This window comes from Tachyglossus aculeatus, chromosome 26 (assembly GCF_015852505.1).
Source record: "Tachyglossus aculeatus isolate mTacAcu1 chromosome 26, mTacAcu1.pri, whole genome shotgun sequence".
NCBI lineage: Eukaryota > Metazoa > Chordata > Mammalia > Monotremata > Tachyglossidae > Tachyglossus > Tachyglossus aculeatus.
The window spans coordinates 3,959,366-3,985,007 of record NC_052091.1 but is presented as its reverse complement, the minus strand read 5'-3'; the positions used below and the strand labels follow the sequence as shown (position 1 = coordinate 3,985,007).

Sequence of the window (25,642 nt, the reverse complement as noted above, 5' to 3'; positions counted from 1 at the left end):
GGCGGGGCCTCTGGGCGGATCCCGCCCTCCTATTGGCTTGAAGAGCCGCTCATCCGCCCTGATTGGACGCCTCCGGGACCCGCTCCCCCTATTGTCCCGCCCCCTCGCGCGTGCTCCGCCCCTCCCCGCCTCCCGCGCGCGCCCTCGACGGTGATTGGCCGCCCCTCGCGCCGGAAGCCCCGCCTCCACGCCGGGGCGCGTTCCAATTGGCCGGGCCGCTGCCCGTCACGGCTAAGGGCTAAAGATGGCGGCGCCGAGGGCAATGCGGCGGCTGCCCACGCTGCTCCGGAGCCTCCAGCGCTGGGAGCCGGGCCGCCGGGGCTGCTCCAATGGCGGCGGCGGCGGCGGGCAGAGGCGGCCCCAGAGCCTCCTGTTCGAGCACGTGCGCCTCGGCTACAGCTCCAGGCCCCAGCTGGACATGGGCCCCTACTGCGCACGCGCGGAGGAGGCGGCGCGGGACGTGGACCGCCGGAAGGGCCCGTTGAGTTCGGACGACCTGCTGGAAGTTGTGAGTGCGCATGCGCGGAGGCCGGGGGGGGTGGGGGGGCAGAGTCTGCCTCATTCATTCGATCGTAATTCATTCACTCATTCCATCGTGTTTCATTCATTCATCCGATCGTGTTTCATTCATTCATTCCATCGTATTTCATTCATTCGTCCCATCGTGTTTCGTTCATTCATTCCATCGTATTTCATTCATTCATTCGTTCGATCGTGCTTCATTCATTCGTTCGATCGTGCTTCATTCGTTCGATCGTGTTTCATTCATTCAGTCGTTCCATCGCGTTTCATTCATTCGTTCGATCGTGATTCTTTCGTTCGATCGTGATTCATTCATTCGTTCGTTCGTGATTCATTCATTCATTCGTTCGATCGTGCTTCATTCATTCCTTCATTCAATCGCGTTTCATTCATTCATTCGTTCGATCGCGCTTCATTCATTCGTTCGTTCGATCGTGCTTCATTCATTCCTTCATTCGATCGCGTTTCATTCATTCATTCGTTCGATCGTGCTTCATTCATTCGTTCGTTCGTGATTCATTCATTCGATCATGATTCATTCATTCGTTCGATCGTGCTTCATTCATTCCTTCATTCGATCGTGCTTCATTCATTCATTCGTTCGATCGTGCTTCATTCATTCGTTCGATCGTGCTTCATTCGTTCGATCGTGTTTCATTCATTCATTCGTTCCATCGCGTTTCATTCATTCGATTGTGATTCATTCATTCGTTCGATCGTGATTCATTCATTCATTCGTTCGATCGTGCTTCATTCATTCCTTCATTCAATCGCGTTTCATTCATTCATTCGTTCGATCGCGTTTCATTCATTCATTCATTCGTTCGATCGTGCTTCATTCATTCATTCGTTCGTTCGTGATTCATTCATTCGATCATGATTCATTCATTCGTTCGATCGTGCTTCATTCATTCCTTCATTCGATCGCGTTTCATTCATTCATTCTTTCGATCGTGCTTCATTCATTCCTTCATTCGATCGCGTTTCATTCATTCATTCGTTCGATCGTGCTTCATTCATTCGTTCGAGCGTGCTTCATTCGTCCGATCGTGTTTCATTCATTCGTTCGTTCGAAAGTCCTTCATTCATTCATTCGTTCGATCTGTTTCATTCATTCATTCGTTCGTTCGGTCGTGCTTCATTCATTCGTTCGATCGTGCTTCATTCATTCGTTTGATCGTGCATCATTCATCATCATCATCATCATCATCAATTGTATTTATTGAGCGCTTACTGTGTGCAGAGCACTGTGCTAAGCGCTTGGGAAGTACACATTGGCAACATCTAGAGACAGTCCCTACCCACCAGTGGGCTCACAGTCTAAAAGGGGGAGGCAGAGAACAAAACCAAACATACGAACAAAATAAAATAAATAGAATAGATATGTACAAATAAAATAAATAAATAGAGTAATAAATATGTACAAACATATATACATATATCCAGGTGCTGTGGGGAAGGGAAGGAGGTAAGATGGGGGGATGAAGAGGGGGATGAGGGGGAGAGGAAGGAAGGGGCTCAGTCTCAATCAATCAGCCAGTCGGTGGTATTTATTGAGCGCTTACTAGGTGCAGAACCTTACACTAAACACTTGGGAAAGTGCGGTAAAACAGACTTAGCAGACACGTCGGTCTGAGGAGCTACAGAGCAGCGGTTGAGTCCCCTGACCTACTCAGGTTCAGAGAGGTTGAGCAACTCACCCCAAGCCACCCAGCATGGTGGAGCCAGGATGGGAAGAATAATAATAATCAATCAATCAATCAATCAATCGTATTTATTGAGCGCCTACTATGTGCAGAGCACTGTACTAAGCGCTTGGGAAGTACAAATTGGCAACACATAGAGACAGTCCCTACCCAACAGTGGGCTCCCAGTCTAGAAGGGGGAGACAGAGAACAGAACCAAAGATACTAACAAAATAAAATAAGTAGAATAAATATCAATCAGTCAATCAATCAATCGTATTTATTGAGCGCTTACTACGTGCAGAGCACTGTACTAAGCGCTTGGGAAGTACAAATTGGCAACACATAGAGACAGTCCCTACCCAACAGTGGGCTCCCAGTCTAGAAGGGGGAGACAGAGAACAGAACCAAAGATACTAACAAAATAAAATAAGTAGAATAAATATCAATCAATCAATCAATCAATCGTATTTATTGAGCGCCTACTATGTGCAGAGCACTGTACTAAGCGCTTGGGAAGTACAAATTGGCAACACATAGAGACAGTCCCTACCCAACAGTGGGCTCCCAGTCTAGAAGGGGGAGACAGAGAACAGAACCAAAGATACTAACAAAATAAAATAAGTAGAATAAATATCAATCAATCAATCAATCAATCGTATTTATTGAGCGCTTACTACGTGCAGAGCACTGTACTAAGCGCTTGGGAAGTACAAATTGGCAACACATAGAGACAGTCCCTACCCAACAGTGGGCTCCCAGTCTAGAAGGGGGAGACAGAGAACAAAACCAAAGACACTAACAAAATAAAATAAGTAGAATAAATATCAATCAATCAATCAATCAATCGTATTTATTGAGCGCCTACTATGTGCAGAGCACTGTACTAAGCGCTTGGGAAGTACCAATTGGCAACACATAGAGACAGTCCCTACCCAACAGTGGGCTCCCAGTCTAAAAGGGGGAGACAGAGAACAGAACCAAACATACCAACAAAATAAAATAAATAGGATAGAAATGTACAAGTAAAATAAATAAATAAATAGAGTAATAAATATGTACAACCATATATACAGGTGCTGTGGGGAAGGGAAGGAGGTAAGATGGGGGGATGGAGAGGGGGACGAGGGGGAGAGAGGGGGGGAATAATGATGGTGGCATTTGTTAGGCGCTTACTACATGCACAGAGGCCCCCAGGGTAGGGCGGGACGGCGGGGTTCGGAGGCGAAGAGCGGAGGATCTGAGGGTCCGACCTCCGCCCCAGGTGTCCATCTGGAAGCGGCTAGAGAAGGTCAAAGAGGAGATCGAGAGGATCAAAGACGAGAAGGTGACCGTGACCGACCAAGTGAAGTCCCAGCTGGTGAGTGGACCCTGAGGACGGGACGGAAACCGGGGGGTTGGGGGGCTTGGGATCATCATCCTCATCATCATCAATCGTATTTATTGAGCGCTTACTATGTGCAGAGCACTGGACTAAGCGCTTGGGAAGTACAAATTGGCAACATATACAGTCCCTACCCAACAGTGAGCTCACAGTCTAAAAGGGGGAGACAGAGAACTAAACCAAACGTATGTTATGGGGGGGGAGGGTCTGTCTTATAATATAATAATAATAATAATAATGGCATTTATTAAGCGCTTACTATGTGCAAAGCGCTGTTTGAAGCGCTGGGGAGGTTAACAAGGTGAGCAGGTTGTCTTTATTTTACCTGTCCCTATCTATTCTATTTATTTTATTGTGTGAGTATGTTTGGTTTTGTTCCCTGTCTCCCCCTTTTAGACTGTGAGCCCACTGTTGGGTAGGGACCGGCTCTATACATTGCCAACTTGGACTTCCCAAGCGCTTAGTCCAGTGCTCTGCACACAGTAAGCGCTCAATAAATGTGATTGATTGATTGATTGTCCCACGGGGGACTCCCAGTCTTCATCCCCAGTTTACACATGAGGGAACTGAGGCGCAGAGAAGTTAGGTGACTTGGTAATAATGATAATAATAATGGCATTTGTTAAGCGCTTACTTTGTGCAAAGCACTGTTCGAAGCGCTGGGGAGGTTTACAAGGTGAGCAGGTGGCCCCACGGGGAGCTCCCAGTCTTCATCCCCATTTTACAGGTGAGGGAACTGAGGCGCAGAGAAGTTAGGTGACTTAGTAATAATGATAATAATAATGGCATTTATTAAGCGTTTACTATGTGCAAAGCACTGTTTGAAGCGCTGGGGAGGTTAACAAGGTGATCAGGTGGTCCCATGGGGGGACTCCTGGTCTTTATCCCCATTTTACAGATGAGGTAACTGAGGCACGGAGAAGTTAGGTGACTTAGTAATAATGATAATAATAATGGCATTTATTAAGCGCTTACTATAATAATAATAATGGTGGCATTTGTTAAGCGCTTACTATGTGCAAAGCACTGTTCTGAGCACTGGGGGGTTAACAAGGTGATCAGGTTGTCCCTCGGGGGGCTCCCAGTCTTCATCCCCATTTTACAGATGAGGTAACTGAGGCGCAGAGAAGTTAGGAGACTTAGTAATAATGGTAATAATAATGGCATTTATTAAACGCTTACCATGTGCAAAGCACTGTTCTAAGCGCTGGGGAGCTTACAAGGTGATCAGGTGGTCCCACGGGGGGCTCCCAGTCTTCATCCCCATTTCACAGATGAGGCAACTGAGGCGCAGAGAAGTGAAGCGACTTGCCCAAAGTCACACAGCTGATAAGTGGTGGAGCCGGGATTTGAACCCACGACTTCTGACTCCAAAGCCCGGGCTCTTCCCACTGAGCCACGCTGCTTCTCTGATCACAGCGTTCTGTCTTTTCCCAAACCAGGAGAACCACGACAAGTCCGCCGTGCAGGAGGTAAGGGGGGCTGTGGCGGGAGGAGGCCGGGGGGAGCGGGGAGGTGGGGGACCTGGGTTCGAATCTCAGTTTGGCCACTGGCTTACCGCGTGGTCTCGGGCAAGTCGCTTGACTTCTCTGTGCCTCCGTTTCCTCCTCTGGAAAACGGGGGATTCAATACCCGTTCTCTCCCCACCCAACCACCACCACCACCTCGCAGGCCTCGTGCCGGAAAGGGGTGTATTTGATCTGCTTATCCTGTGGCTACACTGGCGTTTATAATAATAATAATAATAATAATAATAATAATAATAATAATAGCGGTGGTATTTGTTAAGCGCTTACTATGTGCCAAGCACTGTTCTAAGCGCTGGGGGAGATACAAGGTCAGCAGGGTGTCCCACGAGGGGCTCCCAGTCTTAATCCTAAGAGAAGCAGCGTGGCTCAGTGGAAAGAGCCCGGGCTTTGGAGTCAGAGGTCATGGGTTCGAATCCCGGCTCCGCCACTTGTCAGCTGGGTGACTCTGGGCGGAGAAGCAGCGTGGCTCTGTGGAAAGAGGCCGGGCTTTGGAGTCAGAGGTCATGGGTTCGAATCCCCGGCTCCGCCGATTGTTAGCTGTGTGACTTTGGGCAAGTCACTTCACTTCTCTGGGCCTCAGTTGCCTCATCTGTAAAATGGGGATTAAGACTGTGCCAACTTGTCGCCAACTTGTACTTCCCAAGCGCTTAGTACAGTGCTCTGCACACAGTAAGTGCTCAATAAATACGATTGAATGAATGAGTGAATGAAGTCACTTCACTTCTCTGGGCCTCAGTTCCCTCATCTGGAAAATGGGGATTAAGTCTGTGAGCCCCACATGGGACAACTTGATTACCTTGTATCTACCCCAGCGCTTAGAACAGTGCTTGGCACATAGTAAGCGCTTAATAAATGCCATCATTATTTATTATTATTTATTTATTTTTTAGTCCCCATTGTACAGAGGAGGTAACTGAGGCACAGGGAATTGAAGCGACTCCCCCAAAGTCACCCAGCTGACAAGGGACGGAGTCAGGATTAGAACCCACGACCTCTGACTCCCAAGCCCGGGCTCTTTCCACTGAGCCACGCTGCTCCTCCAAGGCTCTGAAGCGGGGGAGAGTCGTTGTCGTCGTCGTCGTTGTCCGTCGGACTTGAGGAAGGAGGGCGTTGGAAGCCAGAGGCAGGACGTGGGCTGGGGGTTGGCGGCCATAGAGGAGCAGCGTGGCTCGGTGGAAAGAGCCCGGGCTTTGGAGTCGGAGGTCGTGGGTTCGAATCCCGGCTCCGCCGCTTGTCAGCTGGGTGACTTTGGGCCAGTCGCTTCTCGGGGCCTCGGTGACCTCATCGGGAAAATGGGGGTGAAGACTGGGAGCCCCAAGTGGGCCAACCTGATGGCCTTGTATCCTCCCCAGCGCTCCAGTGGCTCCCAATCAATCTGCGCGTCAGGCAGAAACTCCTCACCCTGGGCTTCAAGGCTGTCCATCCATCCCCTGGCCCCCTCCTACCTCACCTCCCTTCTCTCCTTCTCCAGCCCAGCCCGCACCCTCCGCTTCTCCGCCACCGCTCATCTCCTCACCGTTAGGCCTCGCTCTCGCCTGTCCCGCCATCGACCCCCGGCCCACGCCCTCCCCCGGGCCCGGAATGCCCTCCCTCTGCCCATCCACCAAGCTAGCTCTCTTCCTCCCTTCAAGGCCCTGCTGAGAGCTCACCTCCTCCAGGAGGCCTTCCCACACTGAGCCCCTTCCTTCCTCTCCTCCTCGTCCCCCTCTCCACCCCCCCCATCTTACCTCCTTCCCTTCCCCACAGCACCTGTATATATGTATATATGTTTGTACAGATTTATTACTCTATTTATTTATTTTACTTGTACATAATAATAATAATAATAATAATAATAATAATAATGGCATTTGTTAAGCGCTTACTATGTGTAGAGCACTGTTCTAAGCGCTGGGGGTGGATACAAGATGATCAAGTTGTCCCACATGGGGCTCACAGTCTTAATCCCCATTTTGCAGATGAGATAACTGAGGCTCAGAGAAGTTAAAAGTGACTTGCCCAAGGTCACACAGCAGACATGTGGCGGAGCCGGGATATGAACCCATGACCTCTGACTCCAAAGCCCGGGCTTTTCTCCACTGAGCCACGCTGCTCCTCTAATCCTATCATCTCCTATCATATCTATCCTATTTATTTTATTTTGTTAGTATGTTTGGTTTTGTTTGGTTTTGTTCTCTGTCTCCCCCTTTTAGACTGTGAGCCCCCTGTTGGGTAGGGACCGTCTCTATATGTTGCCAATTTGTACTTCCCAAGCGCTTAGTACAGTGCTCTGCACATAGTAAGGGCTCAATAAATACAATTGATTGATTGCTTGGTGCTTAGTAAGTGCTTAACGAATGCCGTCATTATTGTTGTTATCCCGTCCCCGTTGCAGGACCCCAGCCACCGGGCCCTGCTGAGCCGCGGCCGGGAGCTCCGGAAACAGCTCAAGATCCTGATCCGGGAGAGGGAGCGGCTGGAGGAGCTGTTCTACCCCCGCGCCCTCAAGCTCCCCAACAGCACGCACCCCGATGTGGTGAGGACGGGGCCGAGGGGCTCCCCGGGGCCGGGAACGACCCTGCCACCCCGCTCCCCGCCCCTCAGCGCCCTTCTTTCCTGTAAAGCGCTTAGTCCACTGCTCTGCACACAGCATTCATTCATTCATTCAATCACTGAGCGCTTACTGTGTGCAGAGCACTGGACTAAGCGCCTGGGAAGTCCAAGTGGGGAACATCTAGAGACGGTCCCTACCCAACGGCGGGCTCACAGTCTACAAGGGGGAGACAGAGAACAAAACATATTAACAGAATAAAATAGAATAAATATGTACAAGTAATAGACTAATAGCACTTAATACGATTGAATGAATAATAATAATAATGGCATTTGTTAAGCGCTTACTGTGCGCAGAGCACTGTACTAAGCGCTTGCGAAGTCCAAGTTGGGAACATGTAGAGACGGGCCCTACCCGACGGTGGGCTCACAGTCTAGAAGGGGGGGAGACAGAGAACAAAACATATTAACAGAATAAAATAGATAGAATAAATATGTACAGGTAATAGAGTAATAGTAAGCGCTTAATAAATAAGATTGAATGAATAATAATAATAATAGTGGCATCTAAGTGCTTACTATGTGCAGAGCACTGGACTAAGCGCTTGCGAAGTCCAAGTTGGCAACATCTAGAGACGGTCCCTACCCAACAGCTGGCTCACGGTCTAGAAGGGGAAGACAGAGAACAAAACATATTAACAGAATAAAATAGATAGAATAAATATGTACAAGTAATAGAGTAATAGTAAGCGCTTAATAAATAAGATTGAATGAATAATAATAATAGTGGCATTTGTTAAGTGCTTACTATGTGCAAAGCACTGGACTAAGCGCTTGCGAAGTCCAAGTGGGCAACATCTAGAGACGGTCCCTACCCAACAGTGGGCTCACAGTCTACAAGGGGGAGACAGAGAACAAAACATATTAACAGAATAAAATAGATAGAATAAATATGTACAGGTAATAGAGTAATAGTAAGCGCTCAATAAATACAATTGAATGAATAATAATAATAAAAATAATGGCATTTGTTAAGCGCTTACTATGCGCAAAGGACTGGACTAAGCGCTTGGGAAGTCCAAGTTGGCAACATCTAGAGACGGGCCCTACCCAACGGCGGGCTCACAGTCTAGAAGGGGGAGACAGAGAACAAAACATATTAACAGAATAAAATAGATAGAATAAATATGTACAAGTAAAATAGAGTAATAGTAAGCGCTCAATAAATACGATTGAATGAATAATAATAATAATGGCATTTGTTAATCGCTTACTATGTGCAAAGCACTGGACTAAGCGCTTGGGAAGTCCAAGTTGGCAACCTCTAGAGACGGGCCCTACCCGACGGTGGGCTCACAGTCTAGAAGGGGGAGACAGAGAACCAAACATATTAACAGAATAAAATAGATAGAATAAATATGTACAAGTAAAATAAATAGAGTAATAGTAAGTGCTCAATAAAAATGATTGAATGAATAATAATAATAATAATGGCATTTGTTCAGCGCTTACTATGTGCAAAGCACTGTTCTAAGCGCTGGGGGGGAGACAAGGTGATCAGGTTGTGCCACGCGGGGCTCACAGTCTTCATCCCCATTTTACCAATGAGGTTACCGAGGCACAGAGAAGTGAAGTGACTTGCCCAAGGTCGCACAGCAGACATGTGGCAGAGCTGGGATTTGAACCCGTGAACTCTGACTCCAAAGCCCGGGCTCTTTCCACTGAGCCATGGTGGAATCTCGTCTGGCCTAGGGGGTAGAGCCCAGACCTGGGCGTCGGAAGGTGGTGGGTTCTCATCCGGGCTCCGCCACTTGTCTGCTGGGGGACCTTGGGCGAATCGCTTCACTCTTCCGGGCCTCAGTTTCCTCATCTGGAAAATGGGGATTGGCACCGTGAGCCCCACCTGGGACGGGGACCGTGTCCAACCCCATTTGCTTGGATCCACCCCAGTGCTTAGTACAGTGCCGGGCGCGCGGTAAGCGTTTAACCAATATCATCACAATTATTAAATAATATTGTTGGTGTCTGTTAAGTGCTCACTATGTGCCAAGCACTGGTCTAAGCACCGGGGTAATAATAACGATGGCGTTTATTAAGCGCTTACTGTGAGGTCATCGGGTTGTCCCACGTGGGGCTCAAGGTCTTCATCCCCGTTTTCCAGATGAGCGCACTGAGGGCCGGAGAAGTGAAGCGACTTGCCCAAAGTCACCCAGCTGACGAGGGGCGGAGGCGGGATTCATTCATTCATTCATTGTCGTATTTATTGAGCGCTTTCTGCGTGCAGAGCACTGTACTAAGATCTTGGGAAGTCCAAGTTGGCAACATATAGAGATGATCCCTACCCAGCAGTGGGCTCACAGTCTAGAAGGGGGAGTCAGAGAACAAAACAAAGTAACAAAATAAAATAAATAGAATAAACGTGCAAATAAAATAGAGTAATAAATACGTATATACGTATATACAGGTGTTGTGGGGAGGGGAAGGAGGTAAGGCAGGGGGGATGGGGAGAGGAAGGAGGGGGCTCAGTGTGGGAAGGCCTCCCGGAGGAGGTGAGCTCTCAGTAGGGCCTTGAAGGGAGGAAGAGCCCATCCGCCAAGCTCGCCCTCTTCCTCCCTTCAAGGCCCTACTGAGAGCTCACCTCCTCCAGGAGGCCTTCCCACACTGAGCCCCTTCCTTCCTCTCCCCCTCGTCCCCCTCTCCATTGCCTCCTTACCTCCTCCACTTCCCCACAGCACCTGTATATATGTTTGTACATATTTATTACTCTATTTATTTATTTTGCCTGTACCTATCTATTCTATTTATTTTATTTTGTTAGTATGTTTGGTTTTGTTCTCCGTCTCCCCCTTCTAGACTGTGAGCCCACCGTTGGGTAGGGACCGTCTCTAGATGTCGCCAACTTGGACTTCCCAAGGGCTTAGTCCAGTGCTCTGCACACAGTAAGCGCTCAATAAATATGATTGATTGATAGCTTGGCGGATGTGCGGAGGGATTCGAACCCACGACCTCCGGCCCCCGAGCCGGGGCTCTTTCCGCCGAGCCACGCTGCCCTGCTTATTATCCTCTTTTGTTCCCCCGCAGCCTGTCGGGGAGGAGCCCCAGGCCCGCGTGGTGGAGGTGGTCGGCCAGAAGCCAGGTGAGGACCGCGGCGGCGGCGGCGGGGGGCGCGGGGCAGGGGGCTTCCCCGCCATGCATCCCCCTTCCCCCCGGGGCCCGGGGCCCCCCGCAGCCAACGCGCCCGGCCCTCCCCTTGGTCTCCAGTGTTCTCCTTCCTCCCCCGGCGGCACCTGGACATCGGGGAGCGGCTGGACATCATCCGGCAGAAGTGAGAGCCCTCCCGCGGCCCCCCACCCACCCCGGGCAGATGGCAGGCCGAAGCCGCCCCCCCTTCCCCCCGAGCGGGGAACATTGGCTTTGTCTTGGCCGCGCCCTCCATCAATATTTCACGACCCACCTGGCGGCCCAGCCCTGCCCGCCCCCGCTCCAGGCCTCGGTTTCCCCCTTTGAGATCATCATCATCAATCGTATTTATTGAGCGCTTACTATGTGCAGAGCACTGGACTAAGCGCTTGGGAAGTCCAAATTGGCAACATGTAGAGACAGTCCCTACCCAACAGTGGGCTCACAGTCTAAAAGGGGGAGACGGAGAACAAAACCAAACATACTAACAAAATAAAATAAATAGAATAGGTATGTACAAGTAAAATAGAGTAATAAATCTGTACAAACATATATACATATATACAGGTGCTGTGGGGAAGGGAAGGAGGTAAGATGGGGGGGATGGAGAGGGGGACGAGGGGGAGAGGAAGGAAGGGGCTGAGTGTGGGAAGGCCTCCTGGAGGAGGTGAGCTCTCAGCAGGGCCTTGAAGGGAGGAAGAGAGCTAGCTTGGCGGATGGGCTGAGGGATTGGGGGCATTCCGGGCCCGGGGGATGACGTGGGCCGGGGGTCGATGGCGGGACAGGCGAGAGCGAGGTACGGTGAGGAGGTCAGCGGTGGAGGAACGGAGGGTGCGGGCTGGGCTGGAGAAGGACAGAAGGGAGGTGAGGTAGGAGGGGGCCAGGGGATGGACAGCCCTGAAGCCCAGGGTGAGGAGTTTCTGCCTGATGCGCAGACTGATTGGTAGCCACTGGAGATCCCCCACCCCCACCCCACCCGGCCCGGTGTCGGGGTCCCCGCCGGGGGGGGCCGGGATGCCGGAGGGAAGGGGTGGGGCCCGCGGGCCACTCGCCCGTCCCTCCGCTCCGGCCCGCAGGCGCCTGTCCCACGTGTCCGGCCACCGCTCCTACTACCTGCGCGGGGCCGGCGCCCTGCTCCAGCACGCCCTGGTCAGCTTCGCCCTCCGCAAGCTCGTCGGCAAGGTGCGGCCCTGCGGGAGGTCAGGCGGGGCCGGGGCGAGGATGGGCCGGTGGGCCTCACCCGGGCTGTCTCCCCCCACCTGCAGGGCTTCACCCCCATGGTTGTGCCGGATCTGCTGAGAGGAGCCGTCTTTGTGAGCCCCGTCCCGCGCCGTTCCTCCGCCCTCGGGACCCCCGGGCCGGAGCGCACAGTGCCCCCCGAGCCTCCACCTCCCCAAATGACCGCTGGCTTCCTCTTCCACCCCCTGCCACCGAGCCTGCCCCCTCTCCGCCCCAACGCCCCTCGGCCTGGAGGAGACACGGACTTGCGCCTGGCGTCGGGCCTGGGTGTGAATCCTCCCCTGCCTCGTTTTCCCCCAGGAAGGCTGCGGGATGAACCCCCAGGCCAGCCCCCCACAGATCTACAACCTCGACCCCACCTGCTTCCAGGACCTGAATCTGGCGGGCACCGCGGAGGTGGGCCTCGCAGGTAAAGGGCGGGCTCAGGGGCCGGGGGGAGGCAGCCGGGGTCCGGCTCTTGAGAAGCCGCGCGGCTCGGTGGAAAGAGCCCGGGCTTGGGAGTCCGAGGTCGCGGGTTCTAATCCCGGCTCCGCCCCATGTCTTCTAGACTGTGAGCCCGCTGTTGGGGAGGGACCGTCTCTATATGTCGCCAACTTGGACTTCCCAAGCGCTTAGTCCAGTGCTCTGCCCACAGTAAGCCCTCAATAAAGACGATTGAGTGAATGAATGAACGCTGTGTGACCTTGGGCAAGTCATAATAATAATAATAATGGCATTTATTAATCACTTACTGTGTGCAAAGCACTGTTCTAAGCGCTGAGGAGTTTACAAGATGATCTGGTTGTCCCACAGGGGGCTCACAGTCTTAATCCCCATTTTACAGATGAGGTCACTGAGGCCCAGAGAAGTGAAGTGACTCGCCCAAAGTCACACAGCTAATGGGCGGAGTCGGGATTTGAACCCATGACCTCTGACTCCAGAGCCCGTGCTCTTTCCACTGAGCCCCGCTACTTCTCTTAACTTCTCTGAGCCTCAGTGACCTCATCTGTAAAATAGGGATGAAGACTGTGACCCCCACGTGGGACCGCCTGATCACCTTGTATTCCCCTCTCCAGCACTTAGAGCAGTGCTTCGCACATAGGAAGGGCTTAACAAACGCCATCGTTATCATCGTTATCTCTTCCGGGAGCGGCAGCGGGACGGATGGCGGTTAGACTGCGGGGAGCGACCCGTCGCTGGGGTCCGTCCCCGCGGGAGAGCCCCCTCGTCCTGTCCCAGTTGGGTGGGGGTCATCCTTTGAGGCGGGATGAGCTGACCTCCGACCCCTCTCCTTCCCAATCCTAGGGTATTTCATGGATCATGCAGTGGCGCTGAAGGATCTGCCCGTTAGGTGAAGCCCGGGGGTGTCCAATAAATACCCCTCCCCGCTCCCCGGACCCCCGGCGACCCGCGCGCATCCCCGTCTCCCATCTCCCGCCCCACCCCAGAATGGTCTGCTCCAGCACGTGCTACCGGGCCGAGACGGACAAGTGCCAGGAGCCCCACGGCCTCTTCCGCGTCCATCACTTCACCAAGGTGAGGTTTGGTTTTGTCCTCCGTCTCCCCCTTTTCGACTGTGAGCCCACTGTCGGGTAGGGACCGTCTCTAGATGTGGCCAATTTGTACTTCCCGAGCGCTTAGTCCAGTGCCCTGCACACAGTAAGCGCTCCAGAAATACGACGGGTGATGATGATGACGGGGTGGGAAATCGGGGGGCAACCAGAAAGTCGGGGCCCATCCCTAAAGGCGACGGCGGGCGGGGGGTTCGGACCGGTAGCCTCCCGGTTGGGACCGGCGTCTCTTCCGCCCAGGTGGAGATGTTCGGGGTGACGGCGGCCGAGACGGGGCGGGAGAGTGCCGCCTTGCTGGACGAGTTCGTCTCCATCCAGAAGGAGATTTTCTCCGAGCTGGGACTGCACTTCAGGTGACCCTGGGGGTCGCCGGGCCCGGCGGGGGGCGGGGGGAGGTAGCCCAGGGGGGCCCGGGGGTAGCCCCAACCGAGGCGGCCCCCTCCCCCCCGCCGCCCCGCAGGGTCATGGACATGCCGACGCGGGAGCTGGGCCCGCCGGCCCACCGCAAGTTCGACGTGGAGGCTTGGATGGCTGGGAGGGGCGACTTCGGAGAGGTCAGGGGACGGGACGGGGCGGCGGGAGGACGGGCCCCGGCGTTGCCCCCGCGGCCAGCCGCCTCAACGCCCTCCCCCGTGCGGCCCCCCAGATCTCCAGCGCCTCCAACTGCACCGACTTCCAGAGCCGCCGCCTTCACATCATGTACGAGGACGCCGCCGGCCGGCTGGCTCACGCGCACACCGTCAGTCCCGCCCGCCAGACCGGAGGGGGTGGGCCGGGCGCCGGGGGAGGGCAGGGGAGGGCTGACGGTGCCCCGTGCCCCTCCAGGTGAACGGGACGGCCTGTGCGGTGCCCCGCCTCCTCATCGCCCTCCTGGAGAATAACCAGCTGAAGGTGAGGGGACCGGGGTGGACTCCCCGCCGCTCCCTGCCCACTGCGGCCACCCTTCCCTGAGCTCCGCGCCCCCGTCTCCCCCCTGTTCCTAGGACGGCAGCGTGCTGGTACCCCCCGTCCTCCAGCCCTACGTTGGCACCGAGCGGCTGACGGCTCCCACGCACGCGCCCCTCAGATACATCGGCCCCAACCAGCCCCTTTGGGCCTGACTTTGTCTCGCCCGCCGCGGGGGCTTGAGAGCGAGAGAGAAAGCGTACGGCCGGAACGCATCTAGGCCCAACTCTCCTGCGGCCTGGAAGGGGGGTGGCAATAAGTAGGCTGGAGTTGGGGGCGTCCACCACCCCTAAACCGGCATCCTCGGCCTTCCCCCTTCCTCCCTGAGGAGGGAAGAGGTGTTTTCCCACCTCCCAGGGAGAGGGGGGCTCACCGCGGGTCGCCCCGTCCTCCCCACCAATAAACGAGAACCAGAGGGGCCTGTGTGGTGTGTCGTCTTTACCTATTCCCCCTCCACCTCAAGGGTCCAGGACCCCCCGCCTCGTGGCTCTGGGGTCCCTTTTTTTTTTTTTAATAGCATTTATTAAGCGCTTACTAAGTGCAAAGCACTGTTCTAAGCGCTGGGGAGGTTACAAGGCGATCAGGTTGGCCCACGGGGGGGCTCACAGTCTTAATCCCCATTTTCCAGATGAGGTCACTGAGGCCCAGAGAAGTGAAGTGACTTGCCCAACGTCACCCAGCTGGCAATTGGCAGAGCCGGGATTTGAACCCATGACCTCGGACTCCAAAGCCCGTGCTCTTTCCACTGAGCCACGCTGCTTCTCTATGAGAAGCAGCATAGCCTAATTGCAAAAGCCCGGCCTTGGGGGGCAGAGGATGTGGGTTCTAATCCCACATCCCACTCTATTTTATTTGTACATATTTTGCTCTATTAATATGTTCTGTCTTCTTGTCTGTCTCCCCCTTCTAGGCTGTGAACCCGCCGCTGGGTAGGGACCATCTCTAGATGTTGCCAACTCGGACTTCCCAAGCGCTTAGTACAGTGCTCTGCCCACCATAAGTGCTCAATAAATACGATTGAATGAATGAATGAAAGTACAATTCAGCCGCAAATATCCATTCAATCGTATTTATTGAGCGTTTACTGTGGGCGGGGCACTGTACTAAGCACTTGGAAATTACAATTCAGATGGGGGCGATCCCGGCCCATGCACATTCATTTATTCATTCAATCTCATTTATTGAGCGCTTACCGTGGGCAGAGCCCTGTACTAATCTCATCTGTTAAATGGGTTCAAGACTGTGAGCCCCACGTGGGACAACCTGATCACCTTGTATCCCCCACAGCGCTTAGAACAGTGCTTTGCACATAGTAAGCGCTTAACAAATGCCATCATTATTATTAGTAAGTGCTTGGGAGAGGACAATTCAGCAGCAAATATTCATTCAACCGTATTTATTGAGTGCTTCCTGAGGGCAGAGCACTGTCCTAAGCGCTTGAAAAATACAATTCAGCAGCAAAATCGTACTTATTGAGCACTTACTGTGAGCAGAGCACTGTCCTAAACGCTTGGAAATTACAACAGATGGGATTAGATAGGGGCCATCCCAGCCCCCCCAGTACACGCACATTCATTTATTCATGCATTCAATTGTATTTATTGAGCGCTTCCTGTGCACACAGCGCTGTCCCAAGCGCTTGGAAAGCACAATTCAGCAGCAAATATCCATTCCATCGTATTTACTGAGCAATTATTGTGGGCAGAGCCCTGGACTAAGCGTTTGGGAGAGGACAATTCAGCAAATATTCCTTCAACCGTATTTACTGAGCGCTTACTGGGTGCAGAGCCCTGGACTAAGCGTTTGGGAGAGGACAATTCAGCGGCAAACAGTCCTTCAACCGTATTTACTGAGCGCTTACTGGGTGCAGAGCCCTGTCCTAAGCGTTTGGGAGAGGACAATTCAGCAGCAAATATTCCTTCAACTGTATTGAGCACTTCCTGAGGGAAAGCCCTGTCCTAAGCGCTTGGGAGAGGACAATTCAGCAGCAAATATTCCTTCAACTGTATTTATTGAGCGCTTCCTGAGGACAGAGCCCTGTCCTAAGCGCTTGGGAGAGGGCGATTCAGCAGCAAATATTCATTCAACCTTATTCACTGAGCACTTATTGTGGGCAGAGCCCTGGACTAAACGTTTGGGAGAGAACAATTCGGCAGCAAATATTCCTTCAACCGTATTTATTGAGCGCTTATTGTGGGCAGCGCCCTGTCCTAAGGGCTTGGGAGAGGACAATTCGGCAACAAATATTCATTCAACCCAATTTATTGAGGGCAGAGCCCTGTCCTAAGCGCTTGGGAGAGGACAATTGGGCGGCAAATATTCATTCAAACCGTATTTACTGAGCACCTATTGTGGGCAGAGCCCTGGACTGACCGCTTGGGAGAGGACAACTGGGTAAAAAATATTCCTTCAACCGTCTTCATTGAGCAATTGCTGGGTGCAGAGCCCTGGCCTAAGCGTTTGGGAGGGGACAATTGGGCAGGAAATATTCAAACCGTATTTACTGAGCGCTTATTGTGGGCAGAGCCCTGGACTAACCACTTGGGAGAGGACAATTGGGCAGCAAATATTCCTTCAATTGTCTTCAGTGAGCAATTGCTGGGTGCAGAGCCCTGGCCTAAGCGTTTGGGAGGGGACAGTTGGGCAGCAAATATTCATTCAAACCGTATTTACTGAGCACTTATTGTGGGCAGAGCCCTGGACTGACCGCTTGGGAGAGGACAACTGGGTAAAAAATATTCCTTCAACCGTCTTCATTGAGCAATTGCTGGGTGCAGAGCCCTGGCCTAAGCGTTTGGGAGGGGACAATTGGGCCGCAAATATTCATTCAAACCGTATTTACTGAGCGCTTATTGTGGGCAGAGCCCTGGACTGACCGCTTGGGAGAGGACAATTGGGCAGCAAATATTCCTTCAACCGTCCTCAGTGAGCAATTGCTGGGTGCAGAGCCCTGTCCTAAGCGTTTGGGAGGGGACTATTGGGCAGCGAATATTCCTTCCACCGTCTTCAGTGAGCAGTTGCTGGGTGCGGAGCCCTGGCGTAAGCGTTTGGGAGAGGACGATTCAGCAGCAAATATTCATTCAAACCGTATTTACTGAGCGCTTATTGTGGACAGAGCCCTGGACTGACCGCTTGGGAGAGGACAATTGGGCAGCAAATATTCCTTCAACCGTCTTCAGTGAGCAATTGCTGGGTGCAGAGCCCTGTCCTAAGCGCTTGGGAGAGGACAATTCGGCAGCAAATATTCATTCAAACCGTATTTACTGTGCGCTTATTGTGGGCAGAGCCCTGGACTAACCACTTGGGAGAGGACAATTGGACAGCAAATATTCCTTCAACCGTCTTCATTGAGCAATTACTGGGTGCAGAGCCCTGTCCTAAGCGTTTGGGAGGGGACAATTGGGCAGCAAATATTCATTCAAACCATATTTACTGAGCGCTTATTGTGGGCAGAGCCCTGGACTGACCGCTTGGGAGAGGACAATTGGGCAGCAAGTATTCCTTCAACCGTCTTTAATTGAGCAATTGCTGGGTGCGGAGCCCTGGCCTAAGCGTTTGGGAGAGGACAATTCGGCAGCAAATATTCATTCAAACCGTATTCACTGAGCGCTTATTGTGGGCAGAGCCCTGGACTAAGCGCTTGGGAGAGGACAATTCGGCAGCAAATATTCATTCAAACCGTATTTACTGTGTGCTTATTGTGGGCAGAGCCCTGGACTGACCGCTTGGGAGAGGACAATTGGGCAGCAAATATTCCTTCATCCGTCTTCAGTGAGCAACTGCTGGGTGCAGAGCCCTGGCCTAAGCGTTTGGGAGGGGACAATTGGGCAGCGAATATTCCTTCCACAGCCTTCACTGAGCAATTGCTGGGTGCAGAGCATTTGGGAGAGGACAATTCGGCAGCAAATATTCATTCAAACCGTATTTACCGAGCGCTTATTGTGGGCAAAGCCCTGGACTGACCGCTTGGGAGAGGACAATTGGGCAGCGAATATTCCTTCCACCGCCTTCACGGAGCAGTTGCTGGGTGCGGAGCCTTGGCCTAAGCGTTGGGGAGAGGCGGCTGTCGCTGGGCGTGTCGGTGGGGCCGGGCCGGGGGGCGGTTGGGGGCGGTGACATCATTGCCCCCGCCCCGTCCCCGCCGTCCGGGGGGGATAAAAGGGGCCCCCGGTGGCTCAGGACCGCGGGCACCATGCCACGCCTCGGCCTCCTCTTGCTGCTGCTGGGGCTGGGGGCGGGCCGCGGGCCCCCTCCCCTCCTGTCTCCCCAGCTGTCGCAGGAGGAGGAAGAGAAGGTGAGTGGGGAGGGGGCTCCGGGTTCCCACACACCCCCCGACCCCCGAAGCTGGGCATCCTCCCCATCCTCCCCATCCCCAGGTGAGCCGCTGCCTCCTGGAGCTCCTGTCCGACGCTTTGGGCCGCCCCCCGCCCCTGACCACCCGAGGGGCCTGCACCCAGTTGCTCGATGAAGGTGAGCTGGGGAGCGGGTGGGGGGGTCCCTGGAGATGGGCAGAGGCCGGGGGTCCCTTCCCCTGCCCGCCCTCCCTCCCTCCATCTCCTCTGCCTCCCTACGAGGCCTGCTGGCAGTTGCTCAGTGAAGGGGAGCTGGGGAGCGAGTCTCTGGAGATGGGCAGAGGTTGGGGTCTTTCCCCCCCTCACCCTTTGGGGTCCCCTCCCTTGCCTTCCCTTCCTCCTCTATCTCCCCCACCTCTGCCCACCTACGAGGCCTGCTGGCAGTTGCTCAATGAAGGTCAGTTGGGGAGCAAGGGGGGGGGGGGGGGTGTCTCTGGAGATGGGCAGAGGCTAGGGGTCCCTTGGGGTCCCCTCCCCTGCCCCCATCTCCTCTGCCTCCCTACAAGGCCTGCTGGCAGTTGCTCAATGAAGGTCAGCTGGGGAGCGAGTGGGGGGGGTCTCTGGAGATGGGCAGAAGTTGGGGTCTTCCCCCTCACCCTCCCTGCCTCTATCTTCCCTGCCTCTGCCCCCCTATGGGGCCTGCCGTCAGTTGCTCAGTGAAGGGGAGCTGGGGAGCGAGCGGGGGGGGGGGGGGGGCTCTGGAGATGGGCAGAGGTTGGGGTCTTCCCCCCCTCCCCTCCCCCAGCCCAGACCCCCACCTCTGCCCCCCTACGAGGCCTGCTGGCAGTTGCTCAATGAAGTTCAGCTCGGGACCGAGCGGTGAGGGGGCGGGTGGGGGGGGTCCTCTGGAGATGGGCAGAGGCCAGGGGTTCCTTGGGGTCCCTTCCCCTGCCCTCTCTGCCTCCGTCTCCTCTGCCACCCTACAAGGCCTGCTGGCAGTTGTTCAATGAAGGACAGCTGGGGACCGAGTGGGGGGGTCTCCGGAGATGTGTAGAGGTCAGGGGACTTCCCCCACCCCCACCCCTTGGGGTCCCCTCTCCTGCCCCTGCCTCTGTCTCCCCCACCTCTGCCCCCCTACGAGGCCTGGTGGCAGTTGCTCAATGAAGTTGAGCTGGGGAGCGAGCGGGGGGTCTCTCGAGATGGGCAGAGGTCAGGGGGCCCTTCCCTTCCCTGCCCTCCCTCCCTCCCCTCTGCCCCCCTACGAGGCCTGCTGACAGTTGCTCAGTGAAGGTGAGCTGGGGAGGAAGCTGGGGCGGGGGGGCTCTGTAGATGGGCAGAGTTTGGGGTCTTCCCCCCTCACCCCTCGGGGTCCCCTCCCTTGCCCTCCCTGCCTCTATCTCCCCTGCCTCTGCCACCCTGTGAGGCCTGCTGGCAGTTGCTCAGTGAAGGTGAGCTGGGGAGTGAGCGCCGGGGGGTCTCTGGGGATGGGCAGGGGCCGGGGGTTCCTTGGGGTCCCCTCCCCTGCCCTCCATCTCCTCTGCCCCCCTACGAGGCCTGCTGGCAGTTACTCAGTGAAGGTGAGCTGGGGAGCGAGCAGGGAGGTCTCTGGAGATGGGCAGAGGTTGGGATCTTGCCACCCTACGAGGCCTGCTGGCAGTTGCTCGGTGAAGGTGAGCTGGGGAGTGAGCACGGAGGGTCTCTGGAGATGGGCAGAGGCCAGGGCCTCCTTGGGGTCCCCTCCCCTGCCCTCCCTGCCTCCATCTCCTCTGCCCCCCTACGAGCTGGGGAGCGAGGTCAGGGGTCACTTCCCCTGCCCACCCTCCCTCCCTCCATCTCCTCTGCCCCCCTACGAGGCCTGCTGGCAGTTGCTCGATGAAGGTAGCTGGGGAGCAAGCGGGGGGTCTCTGGAGATGGGCAGAGGTCAGGGGGCCCCCACCTCTGCCACCCCAAGGGGCCTGCGGGCACCTGCTCAATGAAGGTGAGCTGGGGAGCGAGCAGGAAGCGGGGGGTCCCCTGGAGACGGGCAGAGTCCAGGGGTCCCCTTCCCTGCCCTCCCTGCCTCTCTCTCCCCCCTCCCCGCAGATGACTGGGCCCAGGCCGTCCTGAAACACGAGCACCTGCTGCAGAAGCTCCTGGAGCTGGGCCACAAAGGTGGCCACAAAGGTAGCCAACGGCCGCAACCCCGAGCCCGGGCCCCGCGATCCTGCCCCGGCTCATTCACTCAGTCGTATTGATTGAGCGCTCACTGTGTGCAGAGCACTGTACTAGACTGTGAGCCCACTGTTGGGTAGGGACCGTCTCTCTACGTTGCCAACTTGGACTTCCCAAGCGCTTAGTCCAGTGCTCTGCGCACAGTAAGCACTCAATAAATACGACTGAATGAATGAGTACTAAGCGCTTGGGAAGTGTGATTCGGCAATAAAGAGAGGGAGCCGGGGAGAAGGAGGTGACTTCCGGGAGCCACACTGACACAAAGAGTGGAAAAAGCCAATAATAATAATAATAATAATGGCATTTGTTAAGCACTTACTATGTGCAGAGCACTGTTCTAAGCGCTGGGGGGAATACAAGGTGATCAAGGTGTCCCACGTGGGGCTCACAGCCTTAATCCCCATTTTCCAGGTGAGGGAACTGAGGCTCAGGGAAGTGAAGTGACTTGCCCAAGGTCACACACCAGACATGTGGCAGAGCTGGGATTCGAACCCATGACCTCTGACTCCAAAGCCTGGGCACTTTCCACTGAGCCACGCTGCAATGATAATAGCAGTAATAACGATGGTACTCGTTAAGCACTTAATCTGTGTCAAGCCCTGGCGTAGATACGAGCTAATCTGGTTGGACGGTCTCTGTCCCACATGGGGCTCATAATTATAATAATAATAATGGTATTAATTATTACCATTAGTACCATTATTAATCTGTTTATTTATTCTACTTGTACATATTTATTCTATTTATTTTATTTTGTTAATGTTTTGTTGTCCGTCTCCCCCTTGTAGACTGTGAGTCCGCTGGTGGGTAGGGACCGTCTCTAGATGTTGCCAACTTGGACTTCCCAAGCGCTTAGTCCAGTGCTCCGCACACAGTAAGCGCTCAATAAATACGATTGAATGAATGAATATTAAGCGCTTACTACGAGCCGGGCACCGTTCTAAGCGCCGGGATAGATACAAGATCATTGGGTTGGACACAGGCCCTGCCCCATATGGGGCTCAGTCTCAATCCCCGTTTCTAAAATGAGGGGGCTGAGGCTCAGAAGTGACGTGACTTGTCTAAGGTCACTCAGCCAGGGAGCTTGGGTCTCATCACCGGCTCCCTGGGGGCCAGCCAGGCCTCCGGGCCCCGTCCACCCGGTCTTCTTGGCGGCTGGAGCCCACAGAAATCTCACTGCACCATGCAGGACAGCAGGAGAGCGAGGAGGAGGAGGAGGAGGAAAAGAGCAAGGGGGCAGCGGGAGCCCCGGAGAGCCAACGGGACGCGGACCGGCTGCGGGAACTGGGAGCGGACCAGCGGGTCGAGGGGGAGAAGATCAGAGAGCAGAAAGTCGAGGAGGAGGAGAAAGTCAGGGAGCAGAAGGTCGAGGAGGAGAGGCTGGATCGGGACGAAGACGACCGGGTCGTGGTGGAAAAAGCCAAGGAGCTGCTCGCCGAGATGATGGAAGAGGTGGAGAAGAAAGAGAAAGAGGAGGAGAAAGAGGAAGAGAGGAAGGAGGAGAAAGAGGAGGAGAGGAGGGAAGAGAAAGAGGAAGAGCAGGAAGAAGAGGCCCTAAAGAAGAAGAAAACGTCTGATGAGACGTGGGTGTCCAGCGAATATTTGGATGACCTGCACAAACGAAGGCATGGGGATCAGGAGGCGGGAGAGACAGAGGTTTCGGATGGGTTTCACGGGGGCTCCCGGGATGGAGGGGAGGAGGAGGGCAAGTGGGGGGCCGGGGGAAGGCTGCGGGCGACGGCGGCCCAGAAGCGGGTGGCGGAGAAGGCCAGCGACGAGGAGACGGCTCAGTTCGGGGCAGAGGAGGAGAAGCGGGTGAGGACGGCGGGCGAAGAGAGCCGGCCGCCCGGACGGCTCTGGGAGGAGGACCGCCGCCGCCGCCGCCGCCGCCGCCTCCTCGGGGGGCCCCACCGCCAGGACACCGGGCTTCATCACCATCTCCACCACCCCGAGGAGGAGGAAGAAGAGGAGGAAGAGGAGGAGCCCAAGAAGAAGGTGAGTGAAAGGCTGGGGGAGGAAGATGGCCACCAGGTAGCCTTCGATTTAAATAACTCATCATCAGTCGTATTTATTGAGCACTTACTGCGTGCAGAGCACTGTACAAGCGCTTGGGAAGTACAAATTGGCAACATCTAGAGACGGTCCCTACCCAACAGTGGGCTCACGGTCTAAAAGGGGGATAATTGTATTCAAGCGCTTACTATGGGACAGGCACTATACTAAGCACGGGGGCGGACACAAGTAAATTGGGTTGGACACAGTCCCCGTCCCCCGTGGGGGCTCGGTCTCCATCCCCATTTGACAGATGAGGTAACTGAGGGCTAGAGAAGAGAAGTGAGTTGCCCGAGGTCACCTAGCAGGTAAGTGGCCGAGCCGGGATTAGGACGCGCGCCCTTCTGACTCTCAGGGCCCGTGCTTGAGCCCGTGCCGCGCCCCTGGGTTTAGCCCAGAGAGGTCTCCCCCAGCCTCTGGGGTGCCAGCATCCTCTCCACAAGCTAGGCGTGAGCCAGGCCCAGCAGGGAGAGGGGCAGTGCCCCCGGGCAGGACCGGTAGTGTTTCCCCGGATCGACTGGGCCCAGCTGCTGCCCCTAACCAGGAGACGGGCTGACGGTCCGCAGCAGCCCTCCGCCCGCCCCCGTCTGTTGTAGACTGTGAGCCCACTGTTGGGTAGGGACCGTCTCTATATGATGCCAACTTGTACTTCCCAAGCGCTTAGTCCAGTGCTCTGCACACAGTAAGCGCTCAATAAATACGATTGATTGATTGATTGTAGGAGCTGGAGGAGGATCTGCAGCGAGCGGCCGAGAAGCTGGTAGAGCTGAGGCGGGAGGCGTGACCCCGGCCGGGCGCCCCGCCGCCTCCGCCTTTCCCTTCCTCGCCTATCTGGCTGTGGACTGTTGCCCCATTCCCCCCCATCCCTCCCATCTCCATGGAAACCGGTCGGTGCGGGAGGGCAAAACCAGGGGTCCCACCAGGCATCCCCCAGCCCGGGGGAGAGGCAGCGGACGTCGCTTCTCCCTGCCACCCACTCTGCCCGGTGAGGTGGGGTGGGCAGGGGCTCTGGGTTCTCCCCGGAGTCCCGGCTTTGCCCCCTCGGCCCGGGCCCCCGCCTGTGTGTGACCTGCCCCCAGACTGAATAAAGCACATTGAAAAACATCAGTTGCCCGCGTTGGTTGTCAGATGGAGAGAAACCTTTCTCTCTCTCCTCACCCTCCGACCCCCGGGGCCACTGGAAATACTGGGGCGCACCCCAGAACTCAAGGTATCCCGGTTGCCAACCACCTCCGTCTTCACCCCACCGCAGAAGGAGGCTCCCTGGGCGGCCGTCCCCTGCCCCAAGCCCAGGAGACTGGGGGGTCCCAAGAGCGGGTGGCCCAGGCGAAGGGAAGGGGTGTTTTGTATTTTTTTGGCATTTGTTAAGCGCTTGCTATGTGCACTGTTCTAAGCGCTGGGGGGGAATACAAGGTGATCAAGTTGTCCCACGTGGGGCTCACAGTCTTCAGCCCCATTTTCCAGATGAGGTCACTGAGGCTCAGAGAAGTGAAGTGACTTGCCCAAGGTCACACAGCAGATTTGCGGCAGAGCCGGGATTCAAACCCATGACCTCTGACTCCAAAGCCCGGGCTCCTTCCACTGAGCCACGCTACTGGGGGTGGTGGGGCACGTGTAGGGGTGAGGCTGGGCCCTGCCTCAGGACCCATGGGGACACAGGCATCAGGAGATGAGATGAAGATGGAGATGATATATCAGCAGATATATACCTGTATATATGTATATATGTTTGTACATATTTATTACTCTATTTATTTTATTTGTACATATCTATTCTATTCATTTTACTTTGTTAGTATGTTTGGTATTGTTCTCTGTCTCCCCCTTTTAGACTGTGAGCCCACTGCTGGGTAGGGACTGTCTCTAGATGTTGCCAATTTGTACTTCCCAGGCGCTTAGTACAGTGCTCTGCACATAGTAAGCGCTCAATAAATACGATTGATGATGAGATGGGGAAACTGAGGCAGGAGGGAGAGGGCAGGGGACAGAGATTGGGAGTGTTGGCCCTCCTCCTCCCCCAGTGGGCTCAGAAGATGGGGGTGGAGAACGGCCCCCTACCCCACGCTCCATCCCCCCAGCCAGATGGGGGTTCACCGCCTCCTCCAGTGGGGTCAGCGTGACCCGGTGCTCTTTGACCTTTAACCTTTGAGAAGCAGCGTGGCTCAGTGGAAAGAGCCCGGGCTTTGGAGTCAGAGGTCATGGATTCAAATCCCGGCTCCGCCAACGGTCAGCTGGGTGACTTTGGGCTAGCCACTTCACTTCTCTGGGCCTCAGTTCCCTCATCTGGAAAATGGGGATTAAAGACTGTGAGCCCCTCACCGTGGGACAACCTCATTACCCTGTAACCTCCCCAGCGCTTAGAACAGTGCTTTGCACATAGTAAGCACTTAATAAATGCCATTATTATTATTATTATTATTATTACGGGGATTAAAACTGTGAACCCCCTGTGGGTCAACCTGATCACCCTGTAACCTCCCCAGCGCTTAGAACACTGCTTTGCACATAGTAAGCGCTTAAT

At 54.9% G+C, this 25,642-nt stretch overlaps 2 protein-coding genes across 2 annotated transcripts; both read left to right on the top strand.

Moving 5' to 3' along the window:
- The first annotated feature begins 254 nt into the window (after positions 1 to 254).
- Positions 255 to 14,984, top strand: SARS2 (seryl-tRNA synthetase 2, mitochondrial). Its single transcript, XM_038767029.1, has 16 exons — positions 255 to 508; positions 3,472 to 3,567; positions 5,034 to 5,063; positions 7,495 to 7,635; positions 10,734 to 10,788; positions 10,914 to 10,977; positions 11,909 to 12,014; positions 12,098 to 12,145; positions 12,372 to 12,480; positions 13,356 to 13,401; positions 13,499 to 13,586; positions 13,862 to 13,974; positions 14,082 to 14,175; positions 14,268 to 14,360; positions 14,447 to 14,512; positions 14,605 to 14,984. Exons 1-16 carry the CDS (start codon positions 263 to 265, stop codon positions 14,719 to 14,721), a joined length of 1,512 nt encoding a protein of 503 aa, XP_038622957.1. The 5' UTR covers positions 255 to 262; the 3' UTR covers positions 14,722 to 14,984.
- Positions 14,985 to 18,758: 3,774 nt separating this feature from the next.
- Positions 18,759 to 24,218, top strand: CCER2 (coiled-coil glutamate rich protein 2). The gene is made up of 5 exons (XM_038767669.1): positions 18,759 to 18,800; positions 18,943 to 19,036; positions 20,941 to 21,021; positions 22,259 to 23,064; positions 23,843 to 24,218. Exons 1-5 carry the CDS (start codon positions 18,759 to 18,761, stop codon positions 23,903 to 23,905), a joined length of 1,086 nt encoding a protein of 361 aa, XP_038623597.1. The 3' UTR covers positions 23,906 to 24,218.
- The last annotated feature ends 1,424 nt before the right edge of the window (positions 24,219 to 25,642 follow it).